The sequence below is a fragment of the Carcharodon carcharias genome, chromosome 4 (genome assembly GCF_017639515.1).
Source record: "Carcharodon carcharias isolate sCarCar2 chromosome 4, sCarCar2.pri, whole genome shotgun sequence".
Lineage (NCBI taxonomy): Eukaryota > Metazoa > Chordata > Chondrichthyes > Lamniformes > Lamnidae > Carcharodon > Carcharodon carcharias.
In genome coordinates, this window is record NC_054470.1 from 32,887,582 (window position 1) to 32,907,573 (window position 19,992).

General features: G+C 42.5%; 1 protein-coding gene across 1 annotated transcript in view; it reads left to right on the forward strand.

Moving 5' to 3' along the window:
• The first annotated feature begins 14,202 nt into the window (after positions 1-14,202).
• Positions 14,203-19,992, forward strand: part of ntrk2a (neurotrophic tyrosine kinase, receptor, type 2a) — a 244,533-nt gene continuing 238,743 nt past the window's right edge. Inside the window, exon 1 of the mRNA XM_041185273.1 lies at positions 14,203-14,414. Within this exon, the coding sequence (XP_041041207.1) occupies positions 14,203-14,414 (212 nt within the window). The remainder of the gene's footprint in view (positions 14,415-19,992) is intronic.

Genomic DNA, 19,992 nt, shown 5'->3' on the forward strand with positions numbered 1-19,992 from the left:
GATTAAGAAAGGAATTGGACATCAGTGTGAGTATGCAGAAATGATTTGTTGCACGTGAAGTAACTAACATGCGGGAATGTATGGTGAAGCTGTGCTGAAGAACGGGTCCCAGACATGCTGATGAATGGTTAACATGGCCTAAAGAGTAAGGAAACATTTTTAAGTGATCATGGCACTGACACATAGTCCACAGAGAAATTGACTTTGTTAGACAATTAAGGGGCAATGGTCAGGATGAGTATTATTGAAGTAAAAGGAAAAGAAAATTTGGGGTGAGACAATTGAGCATTTTGGAGAAATAAAGGGCCGTAACGTCCGACTGCCGTCAGAAAGAGATTGCCTGTTGCAAACACAACAAAAAAATATACACTTACCTGCCCTGCAAATATATGCTGACCATTCCGATCCTGGGAGGTCTGTATTGAAGTGCTCTTCGCAGTCCCCAGCGGAATGTAACTCCGGCGAAGCCACGCCCCCGCCATGACGCAACCAGACCAGGGAACGCCCCGCGAGGGCAGCTTTTGATAGAAGAGTTTAAAAGAGACACTAGGGTTCCCCACAATTTTAAAGATATTTCCCAGCTTTATAAAAAAAAGTTGTCATTTCTTTTAAGCAGTTAATGCTGTTGTTATTGACTCATTCTAAGTGCAATTGTTTAATTTCTTTTAATGATTGAATCTAATTTTTAGTCAAGATTTATGTGAACTTAGTTTTTCTTATTTATTTTAAATCTGTAATGTTATTAAACCACTTTTAGTGCAGAGTGCTTAACAGTATTCATTTCTTTGCATTCAGAAGATGACAACTCACTATAATATGGTGAAGAAGAGGAGTCAAATCTTCACAGATGAGGAATTGAATATTGTTTTAAACAAGGTGGAAGAAAAGTGTGTGTCCATCCTTGGGTGTGGAAAATCTAAATCTCCGAGGAAGCTTCAGAGCATGGCTTGGAAACAGGTTGCTGCAGTTCTTAATGCCAACAGCATTGTGCCTATGTTGGTGGATCAGTGCTGTGAGGAACTGAATGATTTAATGCAAGGGTATGCTCTACGGGAAACGCTATGCGCTTCCTGTTTGGGGGGGGGGAGCGATTCCCCAGGGGTGTGAGGGATTCCCCAACTGTCAGAGTGTGCTCTTTCGTGCATGTGTGTGAAAGAGCGCACTGTTCCCTGAGACTAAGTGCTGGCTCAGGAAGATTGGTGAAAGCTTTATAAACATCAAACATAGAAAAATAAAAAAAATATTAAAATATACCCCTCATGTGACAATGTCACACGAGATGGGACATGTTAATAAATCTAACTAAAATTTTATTAAACTTTTTAAAAACAGACATGAAACCTCATCCCGCCATGTTTTTTCAGAAGCCCACTGGGTTCCCTTAAGGTTGGACGGGCAGGGCCTTTAATTGTTTTAATTATCCTGTCAATGGCCTCAACTGGCCATTGACAGGTCGGCAGGCGGACAGCTGATTTTCCTATGCCCCCACCTTCCTGAAGATTTAAATGGGGCGGGATGATGTCGGTGATTCCCCCAACATCATCCCGCATCATTTTCATGTCGGCGAGCAGGCCCTACCCCCAGCTCGCCGACGGAAAAATTCTGGCCAGAGATACCTGAAAGGGGTCAGGATGTAACAGAGACAAGTGCATCACAGCAGTGCAGCATTGTAGGCGAGAGAGGCCTTGCAATAGGGTGAGATTTCAGTGAAGAAAATCTTGTGGCAATGCTAAATTTAATGGTGATTGGGAGGGGGTGGCCTGTGATGATATGGCTGCTGTGTCGGGGGAGGGCACTCAGAACCTCCAGGAGGTGAGAAGCCTGGGGCATTGACAGCAGAAGCTCCCTCCACTCCACAACCACACAGGCAACTTGTGACCCATATAGGTGATGATGAAGATGCTGAGTTCACCCTTGACCGCCTGTATCAGGATCTGTCACGGAGGGGTGAAAGTTGCGAGGCCAATTCACAGCTGCAATGCCAGGGCCTTAACAGATGTTTGCCAGTATCTGCAAAGATTAACGGAGGTCAATACTCAGCATATGCAGATTTCTCAGGAGCAGGATGAGCTTATAAGGCAGGACAATGAGTGTCTTTGTCAGGTTCTTACTAAAATGGTAACACCTGCATCTGCACCTTCTGTCCAGCAGCCGCCCAGTTTAGAGAAACCTGCTGCTTGGCGTGTGCAAGTGGGACACAGGAGGTTATGTCACATGGACGGAGAAGGGGCCAGGGGTGACATGGAAGGAATTAGAGTCCCTCCTCTCTCCCTCCAACACTGCCTCCTCTACCTCATCCACCCCCATTTTGCATGATGGATATTTTCTTTGCTTTTATCATTGCTTTGTGTTCCTTATTTAATGGGTTTTTAATCACCGACTTGACTGTAAACTGTGCTTTGTTATAAAATCACAGAATGTTACAGACCAGAAGGAGGGCATTTGGCTCATCATGTCTGCACCAGCTCTCCAAATGAGCATTATGACTTAATGACATTCTCCTGCCTTTTCCCTGTACCCTTGCATATTGTTTCTATTTAAATAATCATCTAATGCCCTCTTGAATGCCTCGATTAAACCTGCTTCCACCATACTTCCAGGCAGTGCACTCCAGGCTCAAACCATGCACCGTGTGAATACATTTTTTCTCACATCACATTTGCTTCTTTTGCAAATCGCCTTAAATCTGTGCCCTCTCGGTTCTCAATCCATTTATGAGCAGGAACAGTTTCTCCCTATCTGCCCTATCCAGCCCCCTCATGATTTTGAACACTTCTATCAAATCTCCTCTTAGCCTTCTCCTCTCCAAGGAGAACAGTTCCAACCTCTCCAATTTATTTTCATAACAGAAGTTTTTCATCCCTGGAACCATTCTTGTAAACATCTTCTGCAATCTCTCCAATGCCTTCACATCCTTCCTATAATGTGCCGCTCAGAACTGTGCACAACTCTCCAGCTGCAGTCTAACAAATGTCTTATATAAGCTCTGCATAATTTCTCTGCTCTTGTACTCTATGCCCCTATTAATAAAGTTCATGATACTGTATGTTTCATTAACTGCTCGTCCCAACTGCCCTGTCACCTTCAATGATCTATGCATATATACACCCAGGTCCCTCGGCTCCTGCACCCGCTTAGGAATTGTACCTCAGATGTTATATTGTCCCTTCATGTTCTTTTTACCAAAATGCATCACCTCTCACTTCTCTGCATTGACCTCCATCTGCCACCTATCTGCCCACTCCACCAACTTGTCAATGTCCTTTTGAAGTTCTATACTGTCTTCTTCACAGTTTACAATGCTTCCAAGTGTCACATCATCTGCAAACTTTGAAATTGTACCCTGCACTCCAAAATCTAGAGCAGAAATATATATCAGGAAAAGTAAGGGTCCCAATACTGACCTCAGGGAACTCCACTTCCTCCAGCCCAAAAAATATCCATTGACCATTGCCCTCTTTTTCCTACTACTCAACCAATTTTGTATCCATGTTGCTCCTGTCCCTTTTATTCAATGAACAATAACTTTTTTCACAAGTCTATTGTGTGGCAATGCATCAAATGTCTTTTGAAAGCCCATGTTCACCATATCCACAGCATTATCCTCATCAACCCTCTCAGTTGCCTCTTCAAAAAACTCCAGCAAGTTAGGGAAATAAAGTTTCCCCTTTAGAAATTCATGCTGGTTCTTCCTTATCAACACATATTTTTCCATATGACTACTAATTCCATTCCAAATAATTGTTTCAAGAATCTTGCCCACCACTGAAGTTAAACTGACTGGTCTGTAACTGCTGGGCTTATCCTTATAACATTTTTTGAACAAGGGCAAACAATGTTTGCAATTCTCCAGTCCTCTGGCACCTCCCCTGAGTATAGGGGATACTGAAAGATTATGACCAGAGCCCCTGCAATTTCCTCTCTTACTTCCTTCGATATCCTTGGATGCAATTCATCCGGTCCCAGTGCCTTGACAAATTTAAATACCAACAGTTGAACCAATATCTCTTCCATATCAATTTTAAACCCTTCTACTGACAATTTCCTCCTCTGTCACCGTGACCTCGCTAGCATCTGCTTCCTTGGCAATGACAGATGCAAAGTATGCATTGACACCTCAGCCATGCCCCCTGCTTTTATGTGGAAATCTCCTTTTTGGTCCTTAATCAGCCCTACTCCTCCTTTTACCACCCTTTTACTACGTTTGTGCCTATGGAAGTCTTTGGGATTCTCCTTTATGTTAGCTGCCAGTCTTTTCTCATAACCTGTACTCCATTTGGTTCTTACATACCTTGGATCAACAATTGCTAACAACCTGTCCCTTGATGCTGAAATCAGTGCCAGGATTGCCAAAACCGCAGCAGTCATATCGAAGTTGAGAAGATGTGTGGAGCAAAAGCAAACTAACTACATGTACAAAGCTCTGTGTGCACTAAACATGTGTTCTCAGCATCCTCCTTTACAGTACAAAGCCTGGACAATGTGTGCAAGCCAAGAAAAGCAGCTGAACAGCTCCCACTTTGCAGCCTGAGATAAATAATCAAAATCTCCTGGCAAGACAGAAATATACCAATGTGCAAGAACCCCCAGCATATTTGTCCTCTTGAGTCAGCCACGGTTCCATTGGTTGGGTCAAGTGAGCCAAATGGATGACAGCTGCATTCCCAAAGATGGTGAGCTTGCTATCAGCACGAGGCCACATCTGTGATACAAGGATTTGTTCAAGCAAGACCTCAAGTTGACCAGGATTGGAGTCAATGCATGGGAAGTCCTTGCTGCTGACTGGAGTCCCTGAAGACAAGTAGTCAGGAGGCATGTGGAAAAAGTAGAGGACAAAAGAAATGACAAGATGGCAGAAAAAAGAGCCCAGTGGAAAGAAAAACATCAGTCCATCTCAGGCCAATGCTATCCATCTGTACCAACTGCGAAAGAGATTGCCGCTCACGAGTTGGCCTCTACAGCCACAACAGACAATGTTCAATCCAGGAGTGACATACACCTCGGCACAGCCCATCGTCTCCTGAGATGGATGGATGCCTGGAAACATCTGACATAGTAGAAAACAGACACGGTGATATCCTGGTTTCTTAACTGACACCTGTCATAAGCACACCTTTTTCTTCTTTATCTTAATTTCTATCTCATTTTTCATCCAGGCAGCTCGGGATTTGTTTTCCCTACCTTTCCCTTTAAGGGAATATAACTTGACTGTGCCTGAATCATTTTTTCTGTGTTAGTAGCCCATTGTTCAGCTACAGTTTTCCTGCCAGCCTTTGGTTCCAGTCTATCCAGCCCAGCTCATTTCTTGCCCCATTGAAGTCGGCTCTCCCCCAGTTAATTATTCTTACTCTGGATTGCACATAGTCCTTTTCTATCGTCATCATAAACCTTATGACACAATGATCATTGTCTCCTAAATGTTCCCCCACTGACACTTGATCTACTTGGCCCACCTCATTTCCAAGAACCAGGTCCAACAGTCTATCCTTTCTTGTTGGACTGGACACATACTGCTGTAGAAAATTCTCCTGAACACAACTTAGGAACTTTTGCCCCTCTCCACCCTTTACACTACGAGTGTCCCAGTCCACATGTGGGTAATTGAAGTCCCCCATTATAACTACTCTATAATGTTTACCTTTCTCTGTAATTTCCCTGCAGATTTGTTCTTCTACATCCTTCCCACTAGTTGGCGGTCTATAGACTACACCAAGCAATGTAATTGTACCCTTTTTATTCCTTAGCTCGAGCCAAACTGATTCTGTCCTTGAACCCTCTGGGACATCCTCCTTCTCCAGCATTGCAATGCTCTTCTTAACCAATACTGCTACCCCTCCTTTTCTTCCCTCCCTATCTTTTCTGCACACCTTGTACCCAGGAATATTTAACATCCAGCCCTGTCCTTCCTTGAGCCAGGTCTCTGTTATTGCCACAACATCATATTTCCACATGGCAATCTGTGCGTGTAACACCCCAATTTTATTTACTATACTCTGTACATTCACATACATGCGTAGTAACCCTGATTTAGACTTCATGACTTTCTCCCTTACTCCGAATCCACCCATTAACTTACTATTCTCTATACAAATGTTGTAAGTCCCTCCCAGTATATGGAACCTCCTATTTTTTAAATCAAAATGTAATATCTCACATTAACTGTGTTTGAATTCATTTGCCAATTATATGCCCATTCAACAAATTTGTTGCCCAGATTTTGCAATGGTAAATTGAAGGAAACTGTCAGTGTTCATTGCCATTACGCCACTGAAACTGACAGCAATTTGGTGGATCTGCACAGGCACAGACAAATACAGAAACCCAGGAGTTGCTGCCAATGATTCTACACTTCTCCAGAGGGTGTGCTATTGAGGTCCCTGAGAGTGCAATCCATAAGCAATAGTTGAATTGACAAAACCTTCCACTTTTATGCTGTTAACACTATTGTAGCACCTTTGAAAAGTTACAACTTGTTAATTGAGGTATTTCTGGATTTTACTGACATGCTAAGTTCATAATTACTGCTAAACACCCTCACTGTTCCTATATTATAGCAGTGACTACACTACAAACAAACTTCATTCGCTGTGAAGTGCTTTGGGACGTCTGGTGGATGTGAAATGTGCTATATAAATACAAGCTTTTTAAACTGCTCCTATAAAGCTGTTTTCATATTTGTAGAAGGTCAAATTTCTCCATTATGATAAAAAAATTCCACATATATTTAAAAAATATATATTTGTTTAAATGTTTGTGCAAGCATTTTAGCTTCTCTTGGTCACAGTGTAAGGATAGCAATGTGGCTGTGAAGGTGATTATGGTGCAGGACTCTTTTCAGGCTGGAGCAGGTGATATTTACACCATCTCTCAGTTTGCTATCCACTGCTGCAAAAGGGAGATCATTAAGACTCTGTACTCCAGGAGTGTTGAATATTTCATTCTCTCTTACCAGAGAGAAAGAAATGCAGCAAGCACCTGGTCTTGTGATGATTCTATGCTTCCCCATGGTACAAGGTGCATTGGTTGATCATAGGCCATCTTGTGAGCAGCATGCATCGATTCTGAGATACATTGCAACTGGTAGGGATTCCACTCCCTCAGCATACAGCTGGTGAGCGTCCATACTCAGCGTATGGTCATATAGATCAATACCCAGTGTCCTGGAACAGTCGTGATGCCTTCATTCTGTGGCATTCCACTGTGCCTTAGACATTAAGTCACCATGACAAAGTAGAGGGTGGTTACTAGGTGACAAGGGCTATTCTTTGATGATATGGCTCATGACTCCAATGTGCAACGAATGCACACATTGGCAATATGGATACAATGAAAGCCATACTGTCACAAAAAGACTGGATCAAACAGACTATCGAGTGCTTAAACAAGGCTTCCACTGTCTGGACTGCTCTGAAGAAGTCCTGTGGGACTCAGCAGCACCTGTGTCAAGATTTCTCCTAGTCTGCTACATGCTGCACATCATGAGGGCAGAGTCTTGCCACTAGCCATACGGTGACCAACTGAGGAGGAAGGAGAAGTGGACGAGGAGTAGGGAGAAGAGGAGGAGGGAAAGGAGGAAGAAGAGGAGGAGAAGAAAAAAGAGGAGGAGGAAGAGCAAGGGAGGAGACAACCAAAACAGCCTCTCTCTGGCCTGGCTGCCTCTGTTGTCCCTGGATGTATCAATGAACATAACTCCAGTTCCCCATTCACTAGGAGTCCCACACTTTACCTTCTCTCTGATGCTGACCATCATAGCATCCTCCTGGCCACAATGCTAAAATAAAAGCCATCACAAAGCAAATATTCCAAACTGAATTTATAAATCAATCCATCCAATATTTCATACAAAAGTGGGCTAATCGCCCTTGTGTATTCCCATAGTACCTGTTTTCCATGTGCCCTTGCCTGTCCTAATGCTCATGTGCAGTGCTATTCCAGTGGCTGCTGCATGGTTTATAGTAGGCCTGTTATTTTCAATAGAGGAGACTGCAGGGAGACCACAAAGGGCTCTAGGCCTTGAGAGCTTAGCTTCAGTCTTCATCACCTTGGCATGGGTGGCAGCAGTCTGGGCTGACAAGTGACAGCAAGGACACTGAAAGAGTAGCAGTGGTGGGAGAACAAATGCTATCATCCTTAGAAAGGAAAGCAGGTTTGTACTTCATGCTGCCACTCCGTCTCCCTTCTGTGACACCTGAGCAAACTTTACTGGGGGACAGATCGCTGGACCGCTGTGATACTCTTCAAGTTCCTTCCAACACTTAATATCCACAGCTATGTTAATAGCAGTGTGAGTCTTTATGGCAATAAATTGAGTTTGCATGGCTTCAATCTGAGCTTCCACTGCAGCACCCAGATGATGGATCACTTCTGTTTGTGCTGCAATGGGAGTTGAGACATCAGACATCAAACATTGCATCATGGATGGGTCTGCAAATATTCTGCTGGAGTTTGCCACCACATCCATGCTGAAGACAATGTGTACAGGCTTAACCTTATAAGGTTGGAACCAGTTACCTCCATGCTCCTTGACCGCGGACTGCAGGTGTCCAGCAGGCCTGCCAATGCACCAACCATTTCAGCTTTCTTCCATATGCTGTACCATTATAGTCCTATCCAAGTCCTCTGCAACAGAACTTATGTGCAACCTCATCCTTTAGCAAGCTCAAACCTAGGCTACCTTTTCCCCCTGCCCTGGATGCAGCTCACTTGATCTTGGTGTCTCACCACATACAGATCCCATCTCAAAGCTATCTTCTAAATTACGTGTAGTGTCAGCATCTGAGCTGGTGGTTGTGTGTGCTAAAGTGAGTGCGACTGTTTCATCATCAAGGGGAGGTGATGGTGTAGTGGTATTGTTGCTGGACTAGTAATTCAGAGACCCAGGGTAATGCTCTGGGGACCTGGGTTCAAATCCCACCATGGTAGATGGTGGAATTTGAATTAAATGAAATTAAAAGTCTAATAATGACCATGAAACTATTGTCGCCACCCTGGTCTGGCCTGGCTTGTGACTTCAGGCCCACAGCAATGTCTTAAATGCTCCCTGAACCAGGGCAATTAGAGATGGGCAATAAATGCTGGCCTAGCTAGCTGAATAAAAAAAAATCAGTGTCTCCACTTCCACCCCTTTCTGGGCCAGCACTTGGATATCTGAGTGGAGAAGAGGAAAGCAAGAGTTGCATGCTTACACCATGTGCAGTTTGCTCTTCAGAAGAGATTGTGGAATGTGAAGGAAGATTAGGAATGAAGATACCATCTTCTTTAATGCTTTCAGCATTGCAGTTGGCCATGACTATGCCAATATAGGCCACCATCACCACCACTGGGATAAGGAAGGATATGCAACGGTGCCTGCCTCCTGCTGATTCTGGTTATGTGTCCCCTTGTCCTGCAAAAGAGATTGATGTATGTCAATGAGTGTGGTGCGATATGTTTGTATGATATAGCTGAGTAGCCGGCAGTGTGTACATGCTAGGAGATGTGGGTGTGAGGCTTGCAGCAGTGCTATGTGTGTGAGGGTGAGGAGAAGGTATGGGCCATTATTAAGAGAGATTGGTGGTTGAGTGATGGGGGTGTGGTGCACTGAGTGGTGTGTGAGGCTAGTGATGCATTTGCTGGGTTATGGCATTTGAAGTTACGTTCAATGACCTTGATTATTCATGTGAGTTCATTGAACTTCTTGCAGTACTGCAACCAGGGGCTGGATTCCTAGCTTGAGCCCCTGCCCAGGAATGCAACCACTCAGCAGTATGGTTAATGGTGGCTGCGTGTCACAATGATTTAAAAAAAACAGGCAACCCAGAGTTTGTGTTCAGCCTTCATCAGAAGCAACCAGTTCAGGTTAATTGCAATCCCCTTGCCTGTTTTCAGGTCTTATCAAAATTAGCCACCCAAATGTTTTTCTATTTTCTCCTTTATTAAGGCTTCTATTAGCTTACCTAACACTAATGTTAAGCTGACTGATCTATAGTTCCCTGCACATTTCTATTCTCCCTTCTTAAATATAGATATATTGTTAGCTGTCTGCCAGCCCTCTGGCACTGCACCTATTTCAAATGAATTAATAAATATGTGTAGTATTGTCTCTGCCATCTCTTATCTATATTTCTTTAAAACATATGAATGCAATCCATTTGGACCAGGGATTTTATCATCTTCGAATTTGGTTAGGTTATATAATAACTTTCATCTTTTTATTTTGAAATGTGGTTGTATCATTTCTAATCGCACTTTCCAAGACCTTGTCCACTGGATCTGGTAAATATTAGAGCAAAGTAATTATTTAATATATCTCCCATTTTGCTATTGACAGCAACCTTCTGTTAGAAGTCCCTTGGAAAAGCTATCTGTCTATGCTAGATATAATGCATCGTGCTAGATTGAATACCATCAGATGTTAAACTTGTACATGCCGATCCAGGTAGTGACAATTCCATGTTTGGCCCATGCTTAGCTACAAGGAGCTTCGAGTCACTGAATCAGCCAGACAGAGTACAAACTTGCATGCCATTTTGACAGCTGCCAGATGGTCAGGTTTTTTTTGGATCTTCCTCAGATTCTACTGGAAGCAGTCCCAATGACACTCAATTTTACTGAAATGGCTGTCTATTTATTATTAGGGTAAGAAGTGACAGGCCTAAACATCTTTATTTGAATGATATTTTATTGTCAAAGAATTTGAGTTCACCAACAACAAGAACTTCCATTTATATAATGCCTCCAGCACAGTAAAACATCTATAGCAAACAAAATGTAACGCTGAGCCACATAAGGAGATATTAGGTCAAATGACCAAAAACATGGTCAAAGAGGTACATCGTAAAGGAGAAGAGACAGGTAGAGAGGTAGAGAGATTTAGGGAGGGAATTTGAGAATTTAGGGCCTCTACAGTTGAAGGCTGTTGAGCAGAAGGCATAGCTGCCAACAATGGGGCAATTAAGATCAGGAATGAGCAAGAGGGCAGAATTCAAGGAGCACAGAGATCTCTGAGGGTTGTAGGGCTGGAGAACATTACATCGATATGGAGGGGCAAGTCTATGGAGGGATACAAGGGTAAGAATTTTAAAATCGAGGTGTGGCCGATGAGGAGCCAATGTCAGCAAGCACAGGGTTGATGGTTGGACGGGACTTGGGATACTGGCAGCAGAGTTTTGGGTAGGCTCAGGTTTGTGTTGGAAGATGGGAGGTTGGCCAGGAGAGTGTTGGAATAGTGCAGTCTGGAAGCAGCAAGGGCATGGGGGAGGGTTTTAGCAGCAGATGAGCTGAGGCAAGAGCAGAGTTGGGCGATGTTGCCATAAATTTATCAATCCTAATATCGTCTCCATAGCTGAACTGTTGTCTCAGAAAAGGCTATTTTTTTTTGATCTACTCAATAGATGTTTGCAGTGTTTGTTGGGAGAGCTAACCCATCTGCCATTTCTTTTCTATTGGAAATGCCATTGTTTATGCCAAAGGACAATGGTGGGGGTGTTAGTGGAGGATCTGGGATAAATCAAAGTAGAAATTGTCTGACCACACCGTCTCAATTGGGGATGATACTCCGCAGACCCCAAAATAACATGTATGGGATTTCCGCAATTTTATTAATCACTGTTATTCATATTGTCATTTTAGCTATTATTATTTTCCACAGCTTTTAATGTTAAGCTGCTGCATTTTCATTTCCTTGAAAAATGTAGCTTATTTATTCACTTGGTGCTGTCTTGAGCTATTTGAGATCATACCTATATATTTGCACCTTGTCTTCACTTTGGCGGGTTCAGAACCTCACCTTGTACACCTCATGGTTTAATCGTCCAGTTCTGTCAGTGCAGCCCTGATATCGCTTCTTTCCTTGGCAGATGAGAACCAGATTCAAACATCTTAAAATCATTTCCTATTTGTAATTTGCACCTTCCAAAATTCACATTAAAATACGGATATCGCCTGGCAAATTTGGAAGCCTTTTTATTTGTTAATTTATATTTAATAATCGTCCTTTTACGGTTTTAAAATGTGCAAAACACAATGAATTTGTTTCACTTCGTTTCTTTTTTTCCCCTATTTTCAATCTTTAGTAGGTACATATGTCAATTTGGTTTAGCTTAAATAAAATTGTCAGGGGGGGTTAAGGGGAAAGCACAGAAAGACGCACCGCAGACAGCAGCCGGTCGGGGCTGCGGTGAGGTTTATTTTTGGAAGCTGCAGTTGCTCCCTTGTCCAGTAGGTGGCAGAGCAGCTCGTGAGTCGGTGGGACTGGGAAAGAGCTTGTTTGTTGGATTGCTGCAAAGTGCGAAATCACTGCGGGAAAATTCACTGGGAGTTGCGCGTGTGAGAGAGAGAGAGAGAGACGGAGGAGGGGGTGGAGGGGGGGGGGGGTGGGGTTGGTGGGGGACATGTGGTGGAGGTGGTGGAGAGACTAAGAGGCAATTAGAGACAGAGTGGGGGCAGAGAGGGGTAACGTTTCGCAATCGTCTCATTATGCTGTTGCTGCAGGAGTAATACAAGGACATGAGCTCTTGGGTGAAATTCATTTTTCGTATTATCCGCGCAGACTTGGGGGGTGGGGGGAGGAAGAATAACGGTTCGCAATAACCCCAACGCCTTTCAGACATGTTCTTTTATTAAGAGACCATTTATAAACCATTGAGCTAAATGTAGGAATTCGATCGCATCTCGATGTGAATTCATACTATCATTTTGACCGATGCTGTAATTCAATATCTGCGTGTAATATTAGCAGTTTTGGCAATTTGACTGCCTGTTATTTACATCGTACATTGTCCGTGACAGCCTCTAGCACTGCAGTATAAAAATTAATGCACAAGGATATATGTATTTATAATATATATATACACACACACACAGATATGACACACAGATATGTACACACATCCATACAGATACAACTAGTTTAAGGGCAGTCTGATTCAAATTGGTAGAAAACCTTTGAAATCGGCTTTCTCCAACGGACTTGAACCTTCTGGTACCCAGTCCCTGTGTTTGTTTCTAGTTGCCCTGCCGATTAAGATCACTTCTAGTCCAGCAAGCAGCAGTTTTGGGAGAATTGATAAAATACTAAGGATTGCATTATTGCAACAAGAGTCTAAATTGGCACATGCGAATTATATACGGGAGACTTTGTTAGACTATTTTACGGATTACATACCCCCCACGTACAACACCTAGCTGTGACCGTTTATGAGAAGCGGGTGCTTGAGGAGGGGGGAGGGGGGGAGGGGGTAACAGATAATTCGGTCTGTTGGGTTGTGTGGCTCACGATATTTCAGGACCGGCAATATTGTGCCGGCAGAAGAGAACTGATTGGGAGCAGGAGATTTGGGTAGCTCCTGCGGTGCCCGGCTGGGCTGCAAATCCCCAGTCTGACTGCCAACAACAACCTCACATCCGACACATCTCACCGCTTCACACATTCTTCACTTTTCTCTCCCTCTCTCTCTCTCTCCCTCGCTTTTATAGTTTTCGTTTTTGCCAAAAAAAACAATTCTCCTTCATCCCCTTTCGTGCGTCAGCCCCACGTCATGTAGAACTGCTTCCCGAATTGGATGTTAAAAAATCTAATACTTTGGTGAGAAGGTGGTGTTTGTGGGGAGGGGGGAAGGGTGGGTAGGGGAGGGGGGGGGGTGGTTGGGGGTGGGGGTGTTGAATTAAAGAAGATCGCACAGATCCCAGTCAGCATCAGGCAGTTGGGGGGAAGTTGGTGGCAAGGGCTGACTGACTGACTGACTGACTGACCACTGCGGCAGGAAGGATGCCCCAGAGCCCAATGACCACACACTCACTCCACCTCTCCCGGAGCCTGAAATAGTGGGATGCGGATCCACAGGGTAGCCAGCGGCTTCTTTGTAGCGTTTTCAACATTCGGATCGCCCCTCTGAGACTATATATATATATAGAAAGAGAGAGAGAGAGAAAAAGCTGCTTGCCAGGGATTTACAAGCTAAGACACCGTTTAAATATCGTTTATCTATCTATGCTGCAGATGGTAGAGAGGGAACCCGCACAGTTGCTACTGCTTCTCTTGTCTATTCGCAATCTACGGATTATTACAGATTCCGTTTTTTAAAAAAAAAAATTAACCCCCCCTCCCCTCCCACACTGCTGGTAGGGGTCTTGTGAGACACGGATTTACGCCCTTGTGATATTTTTCTTTTTCGGTTGGGAAATCACATCCGATCTGGAGTGCGCAGGAGAGGCGAGCCGAGGATGGGCTCCTCGTACCCGAGGTGTTGGGGCGACAGATTGAGGGAGTCTGTGGTCGGTTTGCTGCTGGGGATAGTGCTGGGATTTGGCAGCTTGGCTCTCGCCTGCCCTTCTTCGTGCAGATGCAGCAGCACCAGGATCACCTGCACTGAGCCCGGCATCGTGGCTTTCCCCGTCCTGTCATCGGCGGCAGAGATGGAGAACATTACCGAAATGTGAGTACTGCAATCTGCCCACTGGACAGGTCCATAACACAGTCCCTTCCAGACCTCACTCTCCAGATTCGTCTCCCTTCTGTTGACCGATTGAGTTGTCTTAAAATTAGCCGGATAAAAGAACATCGCTCCATCAGATCAGTTCACCCCTCACAGTGCCAACCCGTTCAACCCCCCCTACCTGTTAGGATTATCCATTGGACCAAACACAAGCCATCGAGAGAACATTTTATCACAGTTTCTCCAAGCCCCGTCTTTAAGTCTAAAACCAGGTACAGATGGGGGAAGTCCCTTTTCGGAGTATAACCCACAAATTGAATCCATCTCCCCTCCCCACCCCCGAGCAAGACATTTTTTTTAAGCGTTTGTTGCCGTGAACAGTCTGATTCCCAACTCCATCAATTGGACATGGTCATTTTCAGGCAAAACAAAACAAGAGGCGGGATATGGATAACCGTCCGATAATTTTATCCCGCGTTCTCGTTAGACTCAAGTTAATTGATGTAGTTAAAATAGCATGGATTATCGACTACATTTCTTTTCTGGTTAATTCTGACTCCTAAAATAAGGACATTTCACACCAGAATATTATAGAAACACAGCACGTCCCGGCACCAACGTGTGTGTTTGCATCTGAATGTTTGATTCAGAAACCTCCGGGGGCTCAGTTCCAACTCCTTAAATGCACTTCGGTTTTTATTATTTAAGATTCACTAACTGGATATAAAATATGAATTGTGACTTTTCCTATCGCTTTCACCCGCCTAAACTCCCTTTCTGCCGTGAGGATGAATATTTCTATCCGCCGGCCCCTAAAGTACTTGTTGCGCTGAAAAATACAAACTTTACATTGTGTTCATTCTGCATTTCATTTTCTGATGATCTTAATTATTCAAATTGTATCAAAGGATGGCAGATCGCCCGAGCAATCAACTGGCTGCTTTGAGCTCTGGGGATTTGGCTCGCATTCAGAGTAAAAGCACCGTTAGGCACTTTGTATGTTTCCCAAGTATTCAACAAGTTTCCGGTGAAGGACCAGGTTTTGTTGTTGTTTGTTTACTTGCTGAAATTGAAAGCTTTCGAAGGTCACCTCCGTATCTCCAGTACGGAATGATTCCCACATGACCTGCTGCCAGTCAGGAGCGATTCAACTGTTACCGTATTCACCTCCGGGAACTGAACTCTTTACTCAGGTCAGACACACGCGTGCTCCGTCAGCTACCCCCAAACTTCCCCCCCAAACACTCATCCACACACTCTCTTCAACAGCCTCCCTAACCCACAAACACACACACAGACACAAATCCTCCGATCCTGCACCCATCCCTCCACACTCTCTCCCTCCACACTCTCTCCCCACACTCTCTCTCTCCCCACCTTCTCTGCGTCCACTCTCACGGTGTCAGTCAGTGGGGTCAGACTATGACTGAGCTCCCCCGCTGCCGTTGCCAAGGTTGGGATGTGTGAGACGGAGCTGAGTCAGGGTCACACACTGAGCACCCAGCCGCTCCTGGCCATGGACATCGCAGTGCCCAGTGCGAGTGGTCACCGTGCGGCCGGCGCATATACTGTACAAAGCAGATCCATTTCGAGGTCTTCTTGTCCCACACAACAACTGTTTGAAATGCATCATTTTAACATTACTGTGCTGTGAATGAGCAGCAGGTGATTTGCGTGTATTTTAATGGGAGGCTCCATTGATAAGGGATCCCTCCAAACCCCAGCAGGATGAAGGCCCTTCCTCTCCCCCCCGACAAGAGCGTTTAGCCCATTGCAGTGACTCCGAATGTGAATCCCTGGTACCCGAATCTCACTTTAACTGTTGGATTAATACCTGTCCTAAAAAAAACAGACTAGAACCTAATTAGTATGATGTTCAGAAGTGGAGATGATATCTGTTGACTCGCTCACCCCAAATCCTCACGTAGCACTCACCACTTCACCAGGGGTTGAGCTGTTAATTCAAGTGAAAACATTTGGCTGGATAACGAAATTCATATTCATGTCTCCATTTCTGGACCTGCACTTCTGTCAGTACTAATAACAGTGAGGGACCCACCCAGAGTTTGAGGTGACCATCAGCATATCACACAGGTGCTGTAAATAATGTAAATCTCCAATGTGCAAGAAGGGATGTCCATAGTGTAATAGCCAAGATACCCGTGTCACCACAATTCAAACTCATTCATGTTTCCTCTGAACAAGTGTGAGAACAGAAAGCAGGTGAGGCTCTTTGGCTCAGACTCCCTCCACTGACTAGGTACAATGTGAATCCACTCCTCCCACTTAATCTGCAGAGGAAAAGTTAACAATAGCAGATCCCTAAAGGTAATCAAATAACCTCCATTCTTCATTGGAGCTTTACCATTCAATCTTGCCCTAACACAGTATTCCTTCTTCCCCTTTCCCAGCCACAGTCCCATGAAATATCCAGTTTATACCTGTACCTGTAACTTTCAATCCTGCCCCATCCAAATATTTACTCATTCCTTTCTGAAAGAGTAGGATAAATGTCTGATTGGAAATGCAATTTTAAGGCACATTATATCCATCAAGATTGTTATTGGTAAACCTTTTTTTGGATTGTATGTAAGGATATAAAGTGAGACATAAATCACATTTAAATGAATCACGTTCCACATGACATTGTTGTGGTGAAAAAATGGCAAAACTCTTAATCTGCAAACAAAGCACATTTTTCATGGAGGAGATAGTGACTTATAAACTCTCCAATATTATTTATTTAACATGCTGTAAATCAAATTTAAAATAACGTTATGAATGGCATAAAGTAGAATCCTGAAATATACTGAGGGATCAAAAATGTGTCTTATACATGTGACTAAATTAGGAACAAATTAGATTAGCAAAGTATTACTTCTGCAAAACTCAGGACTTTGTTTATAGTTATGTTTACATGTGGGCTAAGTGAACTCTGCATAAAGCTAAGCAGAAATCAATATGACACTGGGTTAAGATGCATGCAAAAATAGTCCATAGCATTGGAAATAATCACTTACTGTACTGAAGGCATTGTTATAAATAGTATTTGGTAAATGTAAATGCTACACTGATTAATTGTGTCACCTTTCAAGGAGATGTTGAAACACTTCTAGAAACAGGTTCAGCTAAAACTGCAAAATAATCAATGCTGCATGTGGTGTCCATGCAGACTGTCTTGCAAGAAAGACAAAGTTTTTCTTGGAAGAAGGCTGGCAGTCAGGCAGAGGTAGTGGGTGGGTAACCATTAATCAAAAGATGAATGGTGAAAACTATGAGTCTACTGATAAAATAGCTGAACCATTTCAGCATATATTCATCCAAATGAATGACCCCATAACCATTGCATTATAGTTACTAGTTACATTGAATCACACTCTTCCCAACAGCACAGGATTTTTTATTCCCATTGAAATTATTCTGCCAAAATTTAAAATCTTGAAATGTTACTACAATGAGTTAGTAAAAACGAAGATTAAATTACTATCCCTAAAGTGCACTAGGGCTGTCAAATTCCAGATTGTTCTGAAAAAATATATATATTTCTATGCATATTATATATATATTGTATATATTCCAAATAATATCTTGCAGATCTGTAACTTGTGGAAGTCCATTAAGTTTTCCAATGTCTAACTTATCTTTTTTAGAATGTTAATTCATAGTTTAAGCATACAAATATTCTACTACATTCTTTTTGTTATTGATAGCTTTTCATGACCTTGAGCATCAAGGTTTAAATTATTAAAGAGGCAGTGCACTACATTTTCTGGTTTAGATTTGCTCAAGTTTCAGCATAGGACACAGTGAGACAGGGAGTTTATTGAGTCTTCCTTCCAACTAGGCTTTACAAATTGACTGGGGGAAGACCAGTGAAGATGGAAAAGTGCCAGGGAATGAATGTTAACACAAGGGCACATTTGTGAGTTTGAAAGAAAATCAGAGGGATGCACACACAATATCAGGAAAAGAAAAACAAGAGACTGTGTTTTTGTGTGGAGAGTGTGTGAGAGATAATGGTAGAATAATATGTAGAATGAGAAAAAGTCATCATAGGGAAAGAGGATAGAATGAACAATGCAGCTAATGAAGGAGTAGAGCAAAATATATTGACAGAGGGAGAAAATCACAGTCAGGGAAGGATAGAAATTAGAATTTATAAAGTGAAAAATAGGATGGAGGTAGTGAAAGAAAAAGAAAAGTAAATGGATAAAAAAGAGACAATGCTGATATGACACAAAATTTTGAAGTGTGAAAGAAAATTTAATTTAAAACTAAGAGCTTTATATGTCAAAAATCTCTTAAGAGACTACTATTTATTGATATATGGTTCCAATAGAAAGACATTGCTGTAATAGACAACAATGAATTTACTGTAAGAGGGGTGCAATGGTTCTTGAGAATATATACCCTGTCCTCACATACAGCTGCTCTTCAATATTACAATGTGCTGAGAAGTGTAATGTTTTGCTAGAGAAAGAGAAATGGGTGAGGAAAAGAAAGAACAATTGAAAAAATAGTGAACTAAATGGTATTGAAAGGAAGACAAAAATATTCAGGTAGAGATTCTAATGCTGTCATGAAATAAAAAATAAAATAATCAAGGTAGCTTCAGTAGGGCAGAAGTAGAGTGGAAAAGATTACACAAAAGAGATTACACAGACACTTATATGAGCAATGCTTCTAGGCAATGTAAACATTCAGACAAGGTAAAAAAAAAGCAGCAATGAAAGTGAGAAAGGGTATACATGTATATGAAAATATCATTATTAACATTAGACATTCATGGTTTATCTTACAGAATTCTGACTATTACCTTATCTGGCTGCATTCAGTCAGATAAACAATGGGGAAGAGACTTGTAAAAGATTATTTGCATTTATTACAACTCAATGTTACATGTTAGCTGTATTTTAAACCTGACACTAATAAAGAGTTTCCGTACAATTCTTCTAATGTAATCTTAAATTGTGCCAACAAGTTCTGCAGGAAAAAAAATCAGCTGCAGTTTTACTTCTTTATTGTATATAACATGTAAATAGAACAATTAGCTAAATAACTGTTTGTCCTGAGTTTTGCCTGATAAGCTTCCTTATTTTTCAGTGCTTGAAAGTATAAACCCAAAAAGAGACTCATGAAATTTGTCATATTCTGATTTGAAGCATAAAGAAGGCACTCCCGTTTTAAAACATGTAATGAACCAGTCAGGTTACTCTGTTCCCAACTGCAGGATATTTTATAATTCAGTTGAGGCTCTTCAAAGACTGTCTGCTCTAATAGATAATTTTATTAATTTTGTTGTAATCTATCACTGCTGAAAAAATAATGGGAAGGGAGGATCACAATGGAGTTCAGTAATTCATCATATTAAAATAAATAAAGGCAATGCACACTTGTGCATTAACAGACAGTGCTGTGGAATAAGATACAGTTACTGCTACTTTCATGGTGAGGTTTTTCATTTTAACCTGGCTTCAAAAGGAAGGAATTTAACCAAAGATATTTTGGGCAATCAGAGAGAAATTTCTTCAAATGCCTTTTTGGGATACTTATTGAAAGAAAATAATAGCACTGTGGA